This window comes from Ischnura elegans, chromosome 12 (genome assembly GCF_921293095.1).
Source record: "Ischnura elegans chromosome 12, ioIscEleg1.1, whole genome shotgun sequence".
Lineage (NCBI taxonomy): Eukaryota > Metazoa > Arthropoda > Insecta > Odonata > Coenagrionidae > Ischnura > Ischnura elegans.
The window spans coordinates 4287905-4308207 of NC_060257.1; the positions used below are offsets into that span (position 1 = coordinate 4287905).

Here is a 20303-nt window from a genome sequence, read left to right on the forward strand (position 1 = left end):
GTTTTCCCGCATTGATCGTTTGAAGATCGCGGTCCCGTCGTATAATTTTCCCGCATCCATCATTTGACAAAAATGAGACGAAGTGTTTACAATGTGTTATTTATGGTCAATAACGACAGACACAAAGTTTAAATCTTTCCCAGGAGATTGAAATACGAAAGGGAGAAGCTGAGTGCCGTGGGATAGTTACATTAGCGCATTTCCCAAGATTTATCCCCCTCCATTCAGCACTCGCCTCTCCCCGTCTGAAGCTTTCCTCTTCTCCGAAATAAAAAAAAGGTTCTAGCTGGAGCAGGGATCGTATTACGAAGACCTTAGCTTCGAAAGAAAATATCAAGTTATTTGAGAACAAAAGAAACCTTTTTCATTTTTTAGCTGACTCGCTTCAAAGATCCCCACCTCTGGGGGTCTATTCTCTAACTCGAAGCGCGGTAGCTTTCTGGTGGAAAGATGCTTAATTAAGGTACTTGCTCCCACTTGTATTCTCTAACGCTGAAGCTTCGGCGAAGGGAGCTTGCAGAAGCTACCGGTAGCTTACAGTATACTCTCGTTATTACGAAGTTCACGGGGCCGAAAAATTGGAGGTTCGTAATAACGAAGTTCGTAAGAACGTTTCTTTTAAGAATCGTCGAAAGAAATAGTGTATTATAAACGCTATTAAATTACGCGGAAATATATATATACAAGAAAATTCGTTTCAGTTTTTCAACAGAAGACTGCGCCATGACGCAATCGAAGGTTGATGTCTTCCCGAACACACGAACTCCGATGTTCAAACTAGATGCGTCCCAAGACCTTGTTCCAAGGTTGATAAAATTACAGTCCGGCCACCGAGAGTTGTCCAGTAACAGACAATGGGCTGGGTAGGGGGTATGGGAGCCAGGTAAGAAAGGGAAACGCTTGCAAAGTGTTCCATGAAGAAAATAACCGGAAGGGACGACGAGCGTGAAGGACCTAGAGGGATACTTACTTGTTCTTGTGATTCGAAGAATGGGCTTATTTTGGTTGGTCAGGCTTATTTCGGTGCTCGAAAATGCATTTGACAACGTTGTATGACTAGACGAGGGTGTGAGGTGCGTTTGGGGGACAGCGATTGGCTTTAAACTGTGCTGACGCAGGACTATCCACCCCTCCTATTGTGCCGCCAGCCGGACTGCATGTAAGTTATCGAGGAGTACGGTTATCCTGCGGGATGCAACACTGCATTACACGTATGCGCTAACTCACGATTGTGGCGACCTTATCCATCGGTGCCTGCGATGCATCCGGAGCCGAAAAAATGTCTCCCCGCGGTAACGAAGAACGGGCGAAACGCTGAACAGTTCCTAAATTCACACCAGATTCAATGATACCTTATTCAGATGGTGATTACAGTGAGAGTTTCACAGCGCCAAACCGCGTAGTATCGGCCAAATCGAAAGGCGCCAAATTTGAAAGTTTCGAATGCTCGTATCTCTGAAAATTCGTACATCGAATGTGCATAGGAAGAGGATTGACTGTACATCCAATTTACTAACGGTTATGAGTGGGTCACCACGACTTCACAGGAATGAAGGCTGTTATATGATGTACCGCGTAAACTGAATAAAGAACCATAATTGACGCTCTTAAGCATAGTACACGAGAATAACTTAAACGTGGCGCGATTATTAAAACTTAAGTGTAGTGAATATCCACCTAAATGCCGTGACTTGTGCGTGTAACTTCGTAATAAAGTTCATATTGTAACCGCCGGGACCGGGACTTAGGTTCGTAATTTCGTAAAAACGAAAATTTTGTAATAACGTTTCTTTTACTATAGCTTGGATAGGCCTTTTCGACGGGACCATCGATTTGCTTCGTAATAACGAGAACTTCGTAACAACGTTGTTCGTATTAACGAGAGTCTACTGTATTAGGCTCCAACCCTTATTCTCTATGGGATTTGAAGCTACTTCCATAGCTTCAAACTAGCTACCACGGTAGCTTCGCGAAGCGCGCCCTCGAACCCCGCGCTTCAGCTAGCTACCATCAAAATACATAGGGAATTCCCATAGGGCCATGGGAATTCCTATGAACCGCCGGAACCGCCGTGAACCAAGTGGCGCGTGTCGCTAATCTTTTGTTCTATCCCATCAGTCTTTCTTGGGCGTAGTCCAGTACAAGCTCCCAGTGCTCCGAAGCACTGGGAGCGAGTCTTTGCGTGGTCCAGTAGAAGCTACAAAAGCTCCCGTGGCGCTCTCGTACGTCACGCATGACGTCACTATATTCGCTTCTCTCTCGCTACAAACGCTCCCAAGAAATAGGTAGGGCGGCTGGAGCGAACCGGTTTTCAGCGCGAATTTGAACGGGAAGGAAGGCAAAAGAAAATGGTGTTCATAACAATTGTGGACCTGGCCGGCAATAATATGACCATTTGGAGTTGATGGAAGAAGTCGCTAAGAGAGCCTGGATAGTAAATGCTAAAAACAAATGGTTAAAGAACTATTCGGGGGATATTACGGTGAGGCAAATGGCTGTAACTCAATGGTTTCAGAATTCAGAGTCGCCACGGGCCAGATCGGGGAAGAAATTGAGCGGCAAGACCAAGATATCTTATGAACTTTGTTGTTGTGATAATTAATTATATATAATATTATTTAATTATTAGTGGTTTAAGCTTGAGCTAGCGAGAAGGGTAGATAGAAAATGGCTATTCGAAATTAATAAGACATGTAGTGAGTGAACTTTCCGGTCGAAGCATTCCGTCCGTTACATAAGAATTATGTTAATTTTGTAAGTTATATTGATTTATTTGTTATTTAGATCAATTATTAGTTATTTGAACTTGATATTGCGTGAAATTGAGATAGAATATGACTTCTTAGGTTAGGGTATTGAACTTCTAGTTAAAGCATTCCGTTTGTTGCTTTTTGGCGGCCAACCTAGATTTTCTTCAAGCTTTCCCCATGAAGATTGTATTCTGTTAAATGATGATATCTTCCTCTAATCTTCAACTGAAGTTTAATCAATTATTGATGTTCGGTTGTATTTTACTTATGTAATTTTCTTAAGGCCAGGTTGACACGCATTGCATTTATGCTTAAGGCTCGTTGTTGACGAGATTGGTTCAAGTGTAGGACTGCTTTTGAGACTGTCATACAATGTCATGAGTGCAATTGATAAATCGTATAAAGGACACTCCACTTAAGGCCTTTTTACACCTACATAAATCCGCACAAGTCTAAATGTATGAACGCGAGAAAGAACACGAAATGTACCGTACGGTTGCGTTGTTGCACGTTAAGTGGTTACACGTGTAACCACTCAACTTGTGCAAATGCATGATCGGCAAATTTAACCTATTTTAGCTTGGTTCAAACATCCGTATCTACATGTTCTGTTTCGGTCCACAAAAATAATTCACGCAAATAGGCATTAACTTGTACGTGTATATCGTTTAAACGCAGGCTTTTAGGTGAGTTAAGGCTTATTTTTGGTTTCATTGAAATTTCTCTAATAAGGTTGTAGCGATGGCTACGCTAAATAACACACTTCGGTTATCTGCGGAGAGGCGTTTATTGTGACTTGACAATACAGAACTGAACTGGGTAGCCCAGATGGCTAGCTTATATACATGCGGCGAATATTCTGGAACGCCGCGCCGGATCTTCCTCGAACCTTCTAGAATTCCTGAAAATATATAGGAAAAAATACCGGCCGGCGCCAGGACTCGAACGCGCGCCGTCCGATTAGTAGGCGGACACTTATCCACTGGTCCAACTCTACATTGTGGCGGACGATGCGCCACAAGGTATTTAATCAGTCTTATCTTCTTTCATATGTATCATATGATCTGCTCTTTATAGTTTAAGTTTATCACCTTGTTGTTAGAGGATTTGCAAACCAGTGGGTAAAATCTTCAGGATAAGATCGGTCTGCTGTGGTGCCCGATCATGGTATCCAATGAAGATCTAATATTAAATAGGTTTCTTGTGGTGTACCCCATGGTCATATTCTTTTTGTCATTTATATTACTGACCTCTCTAACAAGCTAGGTAAAGTACAAGGGGCTATAACAATCCCTAATTCAGGCGATCTAATATCCGAGCAGACGATACTAGTAAAACAAACGACTAACAAATGCTACAATCGCTCCAGCCGTGATCCAGTAGGGTAGCACTGGGAGCGATAGGAGCGAAAGTGGACCACGAATCTGTAGCGTCTGAAGCGGGAGCACTCGGGAGCATTGGGAGCGTGTACTGGACTACGCCCCTTGACACGGCTAGCGATTGAGTGGTAAACAAGAAAAGTGTTGACTATTTTTGTTGTTTTGCGTAATTATTTTCTTTAATGAGGTCGGGAATGCTGCGTAAATTATTTGAAGCCTTCAATTATTGTATTCTTAACAAAGTAGTGGGCATGAGTGAAAAATTTCGTGACTAAACACATATGTTTCGGAGTGAACTATCGATCGCCTTAACTAGTTGATTTCATTATTTGGAGAAGAAAAATGTTGCTTTCAATCATTTTGTATCACGTGAAATCTTATTTTGCATGAAGTCATTACTAGTGAGAAGAAAAACCCCGAAAACAGTGATTATTATTGATGTTGCGAGAGACTGTTGTAGTGACGGTACAAATATTTCATCAATATTGATGCGTTGAAATCATTACCAATGCCAATGTATCCACTGCACAGAGATGGATGTCTTATTTTTGCAAGTGTTTATACATTTATGATTAACTTTACCGTGCATTATTAGCAACGATCTTTGTTGTGAAGTGATTGTGTGAAGAGAGTTTAGTGTTACATAGATGCAGACCGGAGAGAGGTGGATATATTATTGTGTTATAATGCAATGTAAGGTGTTTCATGATAGTTATTAATAAATTTTTTGCTCTTCCAATGAATAAATGTGTTCATGATATCATTCTGCTTTCATTTGTGTGTCTTTGGCCGTATATACGCATTTAATTTCAGTGCCGGTAGTTAAGTTGGTGTATTTGTTTTGAATTTTGAGAAAGTGTAGCCATGGATATTCCAGAAGCCCACGGAGGAAGTCATCACAAAAACAATAATATAATATGACTTTAATATTGGGAGAAGGAACTACGTTTAATAGGTTGTTTTTTCATAATGATGGTCAAGTTCTAATGAATCGCCCTCGCTTGCAATAGTGCAAGCTTGGCGGTTGGCATATAATACTTATTCATAAAACCATTTAAATATTAATTTAGCCGTCGTGAGAACGGCACGACAGTAGAGTTTTGTGTAAATATCGTTTGAAGCATATTGTGAGCCTAAAATGATTGCTTAGGCCAATCTGAGTGAAATGACGTAACTTTCAAACATAATTTTCTCCACCTTCCCATTAACTTTGTTGAAGATATTCCCCGAAATAATATACACTTATCGTATTCACATGTTATTGCGATGTTCTCTCGGAGTGCAAGAAGGAACAATCCCAGCACAGAAACAGTTGGTCATCAAAATTTTTGCATCAAACAGGCAAAAACATAAGGAGCGCTGAGTGTAAAGTTCTCGGGAATTAGAACGACAATGCGATAGCATTGGTTTAATGTGTTGGTAGTTTACTAACATTTTCTCTTCATTATATTTACATGGCCTACATGATTATCAATCGTGACATAAACTGCTGCATCGATCGAAACTATTGAATTGATATAAAAGCCGCTTAGCCAAATATAATTATTTCTACGTATTTCTATTATTATTCGTATTTCTATTATTATGAAAGCTGAAGGCACTCAGCATTTCGTAATTTACAAAGCACATTAATTTCAACTAGAAGAAAAAGTCAGCCGAGAACGACTACATTATGATTTTCCCGCAGGTTACGAAATGAAACGAGCGATTTCATTGGTTCTAAGAGTAAAATCTGAGTTCGCACGAAATATTTCTTATACCCCATATCCGGTCTGAGAAAGCTACCAGAAATTCTCGGTCTGAGAAAGCTACTCCCTGTTAGAGAATAAGGTTGGTAGCCAATTCTGGTAGCTAGTTCGAAGCTACCACGACGGGAGCTTCGAGTTAGAGAATAGACCCCCTGGAGGTCAACTGCTGCATGAATCACCGGTTAGCCCAAAAGGTGCGAAAAGCGAATATCGATATCCTCGCAGCTGATAGTGAGCTTCACGGCAGTTGATTCGGATTTTTTTCGAAAACAGGGCATCTGGTTACAATTTACGAGTTATGCTACAAGTCTCACTTGTCTGAGGTGCTAACGAAGCTATGTCTTCTCAGGATATTTTGTTTCTCCCTACTAGCAATCTGAATTCATATGCTCATCTAGAGCTACGCTACTTATTGTTAGAAATGAGTGGGTAAGTTGCCTTCTCCATAGGATAAAAAATTTGCGCAGTCATATGGTCATGCTTCACCCTCTGCAGTAAGCTCTGCTTATGCCGTACGCGATAGCATTAGTGCCGAACTTCACCTCGTACGAGTGGTTCCGTACTTTCCAGGGTGGGTTGACTTAAAACCGGCGAGTGTTTTCCGTGTGGGTTCAATAGAGTCCGGTTTCATTTTTATTAGTTTTATTCTTATTCGTCTTCGGACCATGGCCCTTCCGAAGACACAAGTGAGAACTTTAAAAGATGGACTGAAAATAATTGAAGATGAAGAAAAGAATCCGGGCTAGAAATGCGTGAGTATTACAGCACGCCTCGGTATGTCCGCTAGTACATGACGGCAGGGGTGGGGGTAGAGCGAGATCCCTGGTGAAAACAAGAAGTGGGATGAAGCCGAGGATCAGGTGGGCGTGCCGCTGACGATTAACGCCACATTGCCTCAATCATATTAAAAATTTAATGCAAGAAAGGAACATTTCAAATAATAAAATATTTTTGGCCTTCTGGATCCATCTCATAACCAATCACTGCGACGGCGAAATCAGTTGTTTGAGGCATAACACGCACATTTCTCTCGTAAATACGTGTACTTGAAATGGCATTTGATGGATAAGAATTTTTACAGTAAAATAACAGTGAAAATTCCGAGAGGAGTGAAACTTTTTTAGCAAGGCGGCGTGTTCCTTTAGGATATTTGAAAGAGATATAATCCGAATCAACAATATGACCAAAGTGTTTCGATAAAGTAATAATTTTCCTGTAATCAGCTAAAATCTTTTTTGAATCCACTAATGAATGTCATAATTCGCAAAAATCCAGTGTTTCCTGGGACATGGGCAACCCAGACAAACATTCCCGCATTCATCGTTTTTTTTTTTTTTTTTTTTTTTCATCCAGCGTTTCCTGGGACATAGGCAACCCGGAGAAACATTCCTGCATTCATCGTTTTTTTCATCCATCCCCCCGAAAAACGATAAATCGAGGTTCCACTGTATAGAGTTACTCAGAGGGTGAATGAAAGCCAGTTATACTCCAGAAAAATACAATTTGAAATATGTTGGAAAATTTCTAAATATGTAATGCAAAAAAGAAAACACAATCTCTAGTTCCAGGTATGTTATTGAAACTCAACTGTTTCCATGGGAAGCTAGAATTTTAATTTTTTTGTTATGGCTTACATCTCCCATTGGAGACAAGCAATTTATTATGGCTTCTGTCTTATGTCTTAATGATCTATGTCTGCATATGTCCCATAACAGAACAGCCATTAAAGCATTACTTGGCAGTACATACAACGTCAGGCTAAAACAAAAATAACTCATTTATGACAATTTAAAGTTGCTTTTTCCAAATATTATGAATGAAAGTGTGTGCTCAACCTTTCTCAATGATTTCAAAATGCCATTTCAAGGCTGTAAAAAATGAATATAATCATGGAACTCTTCCCTTTTAGAAACTCAAAAGTCTACACAACAGTTTTTGGGGAAATAAAATATCTTTGTGAAGCAATAAGTAGCATTTCAATTTACAGTAAAACCTCTTTACATCGTAATGGAGGGCACCAAAATTTGGGCAATTTGATGTTTGGAGGTTCACTGTAGAGAGGTTTTAGTGGTAGGCACCATTTTATATTTACAATTTAATGATTACACAAAGGTAAAAGTAAATTGTTCAAGAGGCCTTTTTAGAAAATAAATTAGTTAATGGGTTTGCTTAAATTTTTTTTCAAACTCTTTCGAAATAATGTTTTCAATTCCACGAGCACTTTTTAATGTCATTTTCACTATAAATAAATCACTTGCTGTTTTCGTTAATGCCTTTTGACCTAAGAAATAATTCCCTGGTCTAAGGGTTGTAATTTACTAATAGTGTTCGGAGGAAAGAACAATAGTTTTATGTTTCTGAACATAATTTCTTCATCCTCGTATTTAACTGCCTGAGTGTCTTCATTTGTGCAGCCTAGATATACAGTTTCTTCTGTTTTTCCTCGGTTGTTTAAAATAGATATGAGGGTGAATGATGGTATTCCAAAGGTCACTGCCTTCTGCCTGTCCTCGTTGATGGCCAGGAAAATTGCTAATTATGGGGTAATGTCAAGCAGTCGCCTTCTTTTATTTCTCGAATCCATCATCAGCCTATGATTAATTAAGTAGTTTTCATATTTTATTGCAAATAATTGAAAATACTACTTATTATATCTTTTAGAATTGATTTATCATTCTTATAACATGTGACTTGTTTAAGATAAAAAAAAAATAAATAAACGCGTGACTACTGCAAAAAAATAGACAAAAAATTGAGCGTAATTTTGAAAATTTTGTTGAATTCCCTCTCTCCAAAATAAAATGCACATAGCGTTCCAAAGAAAAACTCTGTCAAGGGCACACAGAAACGCTAGGTCTGCGAAAGGATGTGATTTCCCGGTGAAAATGCTGGGCGAACTACTTCAGAATGCGGCGGCGACGGTAAAAAATTTCATTGCCCTACCGCGTATCAGCTAATTAGCTGTCTCCTTCACCTAACACTGTCGCGCATGGATTGATGTTCGTTCAGTATTGCTAGAAATTGACGTCCCGGAGTCTCGATGTCAGATTTCGCGGCATAAATACGCTGGCAAGACATATGACTGTCGCTAAGTGCAATAAATTTTAAACTACGATCGTTCACGAAAGCATCGAAAAAATTACCAAGGCGGTAGTAAGAAAGTGCTACACCGGGAAATATGGGAATAAAATAACTGCGAAACTGTATTTGATTTATTTCAAGTCGCGGAAAATTCATGAAATATTTTCATTTTAGAAGCGCAAGTAGCAATGCGGTCGAGTAATTCTGTCTCCTTGGATGGGAGTGAAGTTAGTTGAAATATTTCCGTCAGCAAGTGATTATATGCTGCGCTGGTCGCCTCTTTTATTAACTGAACATAGTATGTAGGCACTTACAAGAAAATAAAGCCATCAGTAAAAGAAAGCGAGTGCTATCGCCCGATTTTGACCATGATTCGAGAGAAAACGTTGTGTTCTGTCTTCATTTACCGTCACTTAATATGATTAGGATAGTTGGATGCCCTAACTAATGGTTAACGTGAAAATTATTAAAGGTGTATAAGAAAAAATAAGCGTGAAACATTTATCGCTGAAAATGTCATTCTATTTAGGTAATCGCGGCTGCATTAATGGTCTCTAGTTGTCTCGGTACGATTTGCGGAGGTAGTTAGGCTGTCTCGGGGCTGTCTTGTTGGTACGATATATGGAGGTTTTACGAGATAAAAGAGGTTCACTATATAGAGGTTTGCCTATAAATTTACATGTAAATCTGACGGGACCAGAGGGTTGGTACGAAGTATGGAGGTTTACAATGTAAAGAGGTACACTACATAGAGGTTTTACTGTATTAGTAAAGACAGCTTCACTATCACAATGTGTAGCTCTTGCCATACCTTAGAATACAGTTGAGTCACAAAATGCTATTTCCATCTGGGGGATTCAAATATTAATATTATTACAGTAGAAAGTGTTAATATAACTTGCGGAAATTTTTATTTACCAATGGCTGTATGTAAGCCTTTTCTGAGGTATTATGCTATTAAAAAAGCAATTCTTCATGCTACGAGTCTATACATGTATTAGGGGTTAACAGGATGCCAAATGCTTTGTGTGTTGGTTGGGATGATTTTTGTGTGGCTTGGTGAGTCGATGAATGTTGCATTGGATTCTAAAAGATGGGGGTGAATTGGAAAATTAAGGTTGCAGTGCTATGAACTTCAAAATATCCATCCCTTGCTTCTGTTTATTAAGTAAGAACGAAACGTGACTGAAAATTTTCTGTGTTTTTCTTTGCTTCAGTACGTAAAAAATATGAATCAAAATAAGAAAAGAGTAGACTCTCGTTAATACGAACAACCTTATTACAAAGTTCTCGTTATTACAAAGCAAATCATTGGTCCCGACAAAAGGCTCATCCAATCTATGGCAAAAGAATTATGAAATTACGAACCTCAGTCCCGGTCCCAGCGGTTACGAAAAGAGCATTATTACGAAGTTCCCTGAATAATGAATGGCATTTAGGTGGATGTACACTATGCTACTTAATAATCATTGTGCTACGTTTAAGTTCTCCTCGTGCACTTGGCCTAAGGGCATCAATTATGGTTCTTTCTTCAGTAGGAGATACTTCAGTATGTACGTAACATCATATAATAAGCTTCATTTCTGTGGAATCATGATGACCTGCCCATTACTGCTTGTAAATTGGACGTACAGGAAGTCCTCTTTTGACCAACATTGGATTAATGAACTCTCAGAGGTACAAACAGTCGAAAATTTCAAGCATTCCCGAAATTTCAAATTTGGTGCTTTTGGAGTTGGCTGATGTGACAAGGTGCGGTGTAGAGGAACATTCACTTCGGGCATAATCTCAACAAAGTATCATGTAATCCTTTGTGAAGCCGTGAACTGTTCCGTGATCAGAGTTCCACTCGTTCTTCCTTGCTGCGGACCACGATTTTTTCGGCTCCAGCTGTGTCACTCATGCTGCTAGATAGGTTGTCACAATCGTGAGTTAACATGCAATTGTAATGAAGTGTTGCATTCTTCAGGATAACAGCACTTTTCGATGGCTTGTGTAGGTTTATTAACTTATGTACAAGCTCTCGGAACTCATCTTGTTTGTATATCGAGGACTTACTGTATTCTGGAAGATATCGACCCTCGATTGTGTCATACCACATTCTTCTATTGAAAAATCATATATAGCACGTGATTTAATCACGTATATTTTATGCATGGCTGTGGCTATTCTGCAGTGCAACTTTAACTACGGGAGATTGAAGAGACAAGAAATTTCGATCAAGTACTTTCTATGCAATTATTCCTAAACGAAATGTTCATACGAACTTCGTTATTACGAACCTCTGGTTTTTCGGTCCCATTAACTTCGTAATAATAAGAGTCTAGTGTAATATGACGTTGTGCTTTACGGGCAAATTATGTTCAGGAGCTGCTTTTGCATACCAGAGTGTTTAATGACCTCCAAAATTTCAACTCCTGGGTCATCATGAGGGAAATGATTGCGAATGGTGAATTTCCGGCCATTATCTAAAACTCCTTTCATTTGTTGCCGACAGGGGCTTTCCACGGGAGGACGTTTGGTGCCTTGGCCACGACTCATTCCAAGCCGATTCACAAGATGGACGTTCCCTCTTTTGATTGGCCCATTGCGCCCTTTCCACTCTACAAATATCCCCTCCACGAAAATGCGGCAGAGAATAAGAAAGAAGATGATCGGTGTTTGGAGCAGGTTTGTACATTCAAATGATCACCGGCACCAATTTCAATTTCAGGGATTAAAGGTTTTTGTTTAAGTGAGGCTCTAATTTTAGTGGAAGTGATGTCAATCAGAGAGTCATCACACACCCGTGGATTTGACTGGGTTCTTCTCCACAGTTGGAATGGCTCCTTTCTGTGTGGGGTACGCAGTTCCATGTATGATTAAGGTTCTACAGAAGTTGTCAGTCAGCCTCGCTGAGAGCAGTACAGGGCAGTTGATATACCTCCCAACGTGTTCAGCAAATCTCTGTTTTCTGATCACGTGTAATGGCCAAGGAGCACTCAGCACGGTTGCTCGGCATGGGGAAAAACTTTCAAGGTTAGCCAAGGCTACCTTTGGAGGCAGAGAGCACAAGATAGATCCATTCACTATCATTGCTAGTGAAAGACTCAGGAAGATCTCAGTGCTCACTGTAGCTATTTTAGAGTGGAGCATTCAGGACCCAACTCTGAAGCTTCTGCTGTAATGCTCTAAGAGCGCACTTCCTGTGTCCACTTTAGTGCATCTGAGCAAGGTGGCATGTTTTGGATGAAAGTTTACTTGCTGTGCCCTCTTTTGATGAATATTCACTTTTGGAAGTCGCTCCTCTGGAGAGTCTGATTATATTCAAACTCGATTTTTCAACATAGTTACCGTGCGCTACACTTTCCATAGCTTCCTTTCCAATCATCTGTCGTTGCACATCTGCCCAATCATCTGTCGTTGGCCTTCATATCTTATTTCCTCTTCCACCATTGAAAGTGCATTTGAATCAATGAAGTTTTAATTTTTTTCTGAAAATGTTATATTTAACAAAATTATTCACCATCTTTATTGCAGACTGGATCTTCACTCTGATTTCTTATACCAATTTTTGTTCCTTTTGTAATCAACATTGTGAAGTTTTTATTTTCCAGTATCTAATAGCCAAGTGTGTTTGCCATTTATTGGTGACCATTGTGACTACGTAGGTTTCTGTGGTGTTCTGGTTCCAATTTCTCCACGTTTCCGACGCGGTTGCACCGGAAACATGGAGAAATTGGTGACCATTGTTCCTTTCCATACCTTGCTCATTGACCTACCACAGATATTCCAGAACAAACCCTCACAACAAAGTTAGCTATACAGTGAAACCTCTCTTTTGCAGACACTAATGGTCCTTTGAAATGTGTCCGTAAGTGAGAAGTTGCCGACCTTGGTGGCGTTGGGCCAAAGTCCTCGCCTGCCAAACGGTAGGTTGCAGGTTCGAACCCCACCTGCGTAGGTGGTCCCTATTCAGGGCATGAGTGTTTGTGTCGTGCTTTGTTAATTCCTGCATTGTAAAGGCCTCTATCTGCTGTTGGTGGGGAAGTTGGGAATAAATAAAAAGTGTCTGTAAGTCGGAGGTGACCTAAAGAAAACCTCATTTACACGCTTAATATTACCTAAGCAAGTATTATAGTGGAGGAATTTAAGCCAATTGCATGAAATCCTTAAATTTACGAAACAATTTTTAAGAAATTGGTCTGAAAACCTATGGCAATAGTGTTTGCAAAAAGAGTCCTATAAAGTGTCCATAAGTGGGAGAGTACGTATTTTAGAGTGTCTATCCTTATGAGAATGTATAAGCCAAGGAATTGAACACCGTCCTTTAGTCAGAGTTTCACTGTATTTATTCAGTCCTGATGATGCTCAAGGCCGTAGCCAGAAAATATTTTCGGGGGGGGTTTATGGAATATGTAGCAGAGAAACATAAAATTATTTTTATAAAATAATGTAAGCACTAAGCTCATAGGAAGGGCCAGGTTCGTAGAAGGCAGAATAAGATGACAAGTCTGGTTCCACACGTTTAATTGTCAGAGCAAGGTACAAACTCCCCCTCCGAGATACAGCGTAAGACTCCTCGTGTCTATTCCCTCCAAGAGGCTTCCTCCTGTGTCGCGTCCGTCTCGTGACCCTCTCGGCGTCTTCCTATTGGCCGGAAAAGGCAGCATGATCATGCACATCATACGCCTTCCTACGCCAAGATACTGCAACGTGTTACGGCATTAAGTGTTGGAGGAATACGCGGAGACCAATTCCCACGCGAGAGCAAGTTCCAAGTTGTTAATCGGAGTAGGGTGTCAGAGTCATGCACGAGGATGGATCCCACGCGAGAGGTTGCACCGAGTTTCGGATGCTAGACCCATCACTCGAACGTGACTCTGCGATTCTTCCATTACCCCGAGAGCGAAACCGAGCTGGCATGAGACCGCAAGCGACACCCTTACAATAAATAAAATAGCGTGTACGGTTAAATATACATATTTATTATAAACCCTTACAGGAAAATATAAAAATATTATTATAAAATTGAATTTAGACTTCTAGCTTTTTTTTTGCAGCGACCAAATGAATTAACTCCTCGGTGTCGATGTCATTTCTGCGGTCCCTCAGGAGGCTCATAAGTCACTCACCTCTCTACTAATTCACAGCACTATTATTTCACACTCTGCACTATAACTACACACACTGCACCTACAAATTCGCTTAGATAATTATTGACTTCATTCGCATTCGCATTGAGTCGCATTGGACTACTAGATGTCCCTGCGCCGCTATATAATATCATCCTGTGAGCACCAAGTGAGCATAAAGTATCTATTTATTTTTTTCATTTCGGGGGGGGGGTTCAATCCCCCTTGATCCCTCCCCTGGCTAATGATGCTGCAGTGCAGTGAAGCATGTTCACTCTTATAAAAGTTTAATTTATTTTGTCATTGTTGTAAAGTTCCACTACTTTTCTGATTGATGGTGGTGTAATTTGTCTTTTTTATGAAGGTTGAGTCACTGATGGAAGACTGGAAGAATAAGAAGATGCCAGTGGCAGGCATTGTGGTGGAGCCGATCCAGTCGGAAGGAGGTGATCACCATGCGTCGCCAGAATTCTTTCAGAGGCTGCAAGCCATTGCTAAGAAGGTGAGAATTCATTATGTGATATGCTCCAAAGTCAAGTGTAATTTTCAAGGCATTTACATAAAGAGTCAAATGAAAATCACACCTTGTTCAATAATAAAAACTTTTGTTCAATTATGGGGGAGGAGGAAATTCAGTGAGATTCCACCCAGCCCCACTTGAATTTGTTTTGCATGTGCTGTCAACTTTTGAAATTATGTTTCAATAATGGAGTATTGGCATGGAAACTGCATCTGAAAAATCTGTGTCAGTCAAAAGTGCTAAATTTAAAATATGTCCTTAAGAGATCTTTAATGTATTGTTAATTATAAAAATCTATGTAATTGCAATTGCAGCGAGACACATGGTATCCATGTTTTTTGTAAGTGACAACAAATTGCATATGTAACATTTGCCATAGCCATAGAGATACATTTGGTGGGGAGTGCTTGCCATGGCTGTGCTGTAGCAAAAGTTGTGAGGCAAAATTTAATCATATAACTATTTCCAGACTGCATGGAAAAGTATTACCGTATAAAAGTGTGTAAGAGGCGCACACGTGTAAGAGGTGCACCCCTATTTTGAGCATCGGAGCTACGAAGAAAAAAAATTTGCGGCATTTTTTTAATACTATAGCGCGGTGTTGCAGACGTACGCCTGGAATTTCGACAGTTATCGAACTTTCCTCTTTCAATATTAATTAAAAGAGGAAATTTTGATAACTGCGGCGATAATAGCGGCATAAGAGGGAGTAGAAAGAGTTCCGATCCTCTCTTCGCATACGCCGTTGCTCTAAGATGCTTGTCCTATTCACGAAGAATTTTGTTTAAATGCTCTCGCAAGAGTATTGCAATAGAATTGCAGCAGTGGAAAATTTTAAGGCAAAACACGACAGGCACATAGCATAAACCTTCCCAAGAGCTTGGACAACAATCTCAGCGCCGTGGGATAATAACCACGTCGTAGATTTAACGGAACCACACTCGGCCCTCCATCAGCCAATCCCTCTGCCGTTTTTTTTTTCCTTTCCGAGACCCCACAGGAAAATAGGAAAACATCAAGTTACAGGGGAACAATGGCAACGTGTTTCATCCCTACCCCGTCTCACCAACTGACCTTGATCGATCTCCCATTTTATGGAGGCCAAATGCTAGGTGAGTCATCTACTGAGCCCGAAGATATCTCGATAGCTTTCAATAATTGTATGACACGCACGAGGTTCAAAAAAAAGAAAGATCTAACGCGACGCATATCAGACAGAATTTGAGTTTTTTAAGCTCTAATTGTTTGACACAAAGATTTATAGTTACAACAAGGCTACTAATATTCAAAATAGTGCAAACAGGACAATTTCGGAAGAAACAAGCGTAGCATAAGCGCATTCAAACAAGACAAGACGGACTGGAAACTTTAGGCAACGCAAACTGCGTATATCACATTGCTGCCCCTTCGCTTTGAAGGCAACGACGTCGCATGCAAGATCGGACGTGTTCTTCCCGTGCTCCTTCGCTCATAGCCTCGTAGCTTGAAATACGGAGGGGAGGGAGCGCGCTCCTTCCCCTGGATCTCTCCTTCCGCGCTCTTCACTTATAAGCATTTCTGATTTCTTCCATCCACAATTTAGTCCAACAATGAACACACTCGTTCGAATTTTTTAAAGCGCAGGTTTTGACACCAATATAATTTTCAGTTGCAATAATCCTCATATTAGCGTCTGAAGATGATTTTTGGAAAATCAGGTCCTCAGCGTAATGGAAATCACTCGGCAAGACAGATATTGACTATTGACCAGGTATGTCTTCCAAAAACTCGCGTTTCTCTACGTTTGATAACCGATTACTATATGCAGTATAAATGCCGCGGGATGCCCACTCGTGGCAGTAAATTTAGCGCGCCCTCCGGAGCGAAAAACCCCCGCGCGATCTTTTCCATGTTCACCTCCGGGGTACCGACGTGACGGCGCGATGCTTACAAGAAAAGCAAACAGAAGCATTTTAAAAATACGTCACTAAGGGGGAAACTCCCCTGCCTACCGCTTGTTTTTTACCTAGGATTACAGATGACTGACTCACACTGAAAACCAAGGATACTCAGTTCCCCTTAGACTTGGGACTGGTGAAGGGGAGGGGGGAAGATAAGAAGTTTGTGTAAGAGGCGCAACCTCATTTTCGGCTGCAATTTCTGGGAAAAAAGGTGCGCCTCTTACACGTGCTTATACGGTAATTATTACTCTTATCTAACATTTGTGGTAAAATGCTGGTAATATGTGGCTTTATGAGCGTTTCTACCCGTCACTGACTGACCGTCACACCCGGTTTTTGTTCATATATTTCCCCTTTGACTTAATACAAATAAATTTGGGATATTTCTGGAGGATTCTGCCAAAAGTAGGTTAGTGAAAGCGTACATTGGCTTTGGTACCACCCTCTAACCCCAGTAGAACCGGAGATTTTAAACTTCTAAGTCGCCGTCACTGACTGACAAAAATGAAACTCCGTTTTGTGACGTTGTCACATTTCTTCGCATTGCTCTGAAATTATGCAAGATAAAGAAAATCCACGAAATACATAAACTAGTTTTAAGTGTTGCCCAAACGTATGGAAAATCGTGACTTTGTGTAAGTAATGGTTTCCTCACTTTGGTCATAAAAACGGAGTGTCACTGACTGGCAGGAATTGTCACTGACTGACACTTGTGATTTAATGCTTGAAAATTTTTATTTTCCATGGAATAATCATTACAAAGTACATACATTTTTTGGAAAAAATTAATATAAAAACACATATTATTATAGGGATATAAACACATATTTGATTATGATTATGATTATGATTATGATTATTATCCATTTTTTCCAGTAAGTTTTTCGATTTTTAGATTCTCACTTAAAACGGTGAGTACGCCTGGCACTGTTATCTAATGTCAAAGGAGACACCTTGATAACGTTTACAGCAACAACCTCAACATGATGAATAGAGAGAGTGTTCCTTATGGTTTTAATATCATGCCACTGTTGGTCCAGCATTATTTTGGTGGCAGAAATTTCGTACACAGGGATCTCTGCAAATTTTATTTTGTTGCTGGTTTTACTGCACACTTGCACAAAATTAGCGGCATTCATTAGAATAGAACCCGACTTAGAAGCTACCCAAGCCATGTTTTTGGCTTTGCCCCCAACTGCGTCAACAGCACCTTTGCCATGATATGATTAAAAAAATTCCATTTAATGGAAATTCCGAATATTTTGGACAAATATGTAATGTTACACAGAGTATATTTATTTTTAAACTGGCTTGAAGAGCCATCCGAGTAAATTATCAACTCTTCCATGTCAGGTTTAACCACCATTGCCTCTCTTAGTAGAAATTTTAATGCACAGTGAACATGGTACTTGTCCTGATCCGTGTTATCACATGCCATAGCATAAGATTTTATTTCAAGGGGTCCGTTTGGATCCGTTTTGTACCATAATACAGCTGTGAATATGGGCACCTTTTTATGACCCCAGTGCGCACTCTGAATCTCATTCTGATGCTGACACTCATATTTGCTCGCAAAGTCAACCTGAGCTACTACCTGTTTGGCCGCAATGTTCTCCCTTGCACGTTTAAAAGACTCACTCTGCTGACGCTTCACATATGTATGGCTCTAGAAAAACGGTAAACTTTCAGTCAGCATTTGAAAACACTCAAGGACTGTTCCTTTTTTAGCATTCAAATTTACCCATTTGTTTTCACTAGCCTCCCACCGGTTCCATTCGCAGGTATCATTTGCCACGTAGTCGGGCATTTCAATAAACGCGAGCCCTGGACAATGCTCACATCCTGACTGCATGCATTCACTAGATGTCTGGTCACAAACGACCTGGCTAATGAACTGTCTAAACTCTGTATGAATTGGCAAGCCTTTCTGGTGTAATGCAAGTAACAAGAAACGAATATTTTCATGAACAATGCATGTGCATACATAATGGGGAGTGTCCTTTCTTAGCAAGACATTCGGTGGCCGCAGCCTGGCAAACATTGTACAAGTATTGCGACCCCATCTACCTGTACTTTCCGACAGTCTCTCTTCCCTGGACACTGGAATGATATAGTGTCACTATTATAAAATTCGTCGACAGCTTTCCGAACCACTGTGGATACTCTGGCTGCCCGACGAACCGGCTGGATGGGGGCAGGGGCGTTCTTGACCACGAGACCATTAATCCGAGCGATCTCAACGATGAGCTCCTTCCTCTTGCGAGGCGACGCTGGCAGCGCATTCGAAACACGCTTGATGCACTTTCCCCGGTGCTGACGGCTTGCAAAAGTGCTCGAAGCAGTTCCAGATCCTGCCTTAACCTATGGAGACAAGCAGTTAATACTAAAGTAAACATGTACACTATCATTTATATTATTTATCTTGTTAGATGACAGACAGCATACCGGAATACCCGAAGTTGAAGGTTGGTCTTGTGGCGCCGCTCTTAGCCGCTCTCGACGTGCACTCTGGTGCTTCTTGTTCTGATGGCGTACAATACGTGACAAAAAAGCGGAACGACGATCTCGTTGTTGCTCTCTGTTCTTCCTCCGTAATTCCTCGTATTCACCGCTTCGCTTTTTTCTCTCAAGATACTCGCGCTGTCTCTCTGCTCCCTACTTTCCCATCTTAATCAATCCTGACTTATCCCACGAGTAACGATTGCAGTTCCAAACAATCATTCCGCTCCTATGTTCCGCTTTCACAACAAACGTACCGATGCGACGCGACGACAATGAAGGTGACGGTGGTACGCGTTACGCCGAAGCCAACAATTGACAAAAAATACAATGCTCCGCTGAATAAACAATAAATTTACCAATAAAAATAAAACTGATATACTATAATTACTTGAGGAACATATTACTCGAGGAATTTAGGGTACCATTCGGGGGCAGTGAAGCGCGCGCACCGAAATTTAAAACTTGAGCGCTACGAAAAGTTAAAATGTCAGTCAGTGACGGCCCTCAGGAACAAAATCGGTGAATACTGGGGATTTTTTTTATTGTGATCTTTCATCCTTGGGATGGACTTGATTAGGGTACGAAACGATTTATCTCCCGCATTCTTCGTTTTCGGTCAGCGGAAAAAAATGGATGTCAATCGTCACTGACTGACACCAAAACGACGCACTGTTGCATTACATTCCTCTGCAGGAACATGTGACTTTCAAGTATTGATGAAATGGATTGGTAAGTAATAGTCATGATTGGGGAGGATGGTTAACTGAAAATTTTCACGGAAAAATCGTATCTTCGTTGCGAAATCTTCAGTAAAAGAATGGCTCTGTAAACGGAATCATTTGCTCATATGAAACAAGAGCTCAATTCCGCGGCGTTTTCGTAAAAAATGGTTGGAGTATGGGGATAAACAAGTACGGATTATTAAAATTTGAAATATTTACACCATTTCAGGACTTTGAACGGTTCATTTATCTCAAATTGAATTTTTGAACCCTGATATGACAGTTACGTAGAAACGCTCTTATATGCAACAAAAATGAAATTTGCCATTAAAAATCATGCGATTTGACCGGGATTCGAACCCAGATATCCCAATTGCCGGTCAGGTGTGCTACCAGTTGCACCATCCTCCATTTTCTTCCAAGGCGAATCTCAGACTGGGTTTGCCTAACAAAGAGTTGTTGCCTCAAGTCCACACTGTGTTACTGGTCTTGCTTACTAAACCACGTTGGAGAAATAAACCCTTTTTTGTTGCTAATCCGCAACTGA

General features: G+C 40.5%; 1 protein-coding gene across 2 annotated transcripts in view; it reads left to right on the plus strand.

Annotated features, from left to right (window-relative positions):
• Positions 1–20303, plus strand: part of LOC124169613 (4-aminobutyrate aminotransferase, mitochondrial) — a 48428-nt gene that overhangs the window by 14371 nt on the left and 13754 nt on the right. For both annotated transcript variants that reach the window (XM_046548253.1, XM_046548252.1), the window contains 2 exons: positions 11456–11628; positions 14437–14574. In XM_046548253.1, the coding sequence (XP_046404209.1) occupies positions 11456–11628; positions 14437–14574 (311 nt within the window). The remainder of the gene's footprint in view (positions 1–11455; positions 11629–14436; positions 14575–20303) is intronic.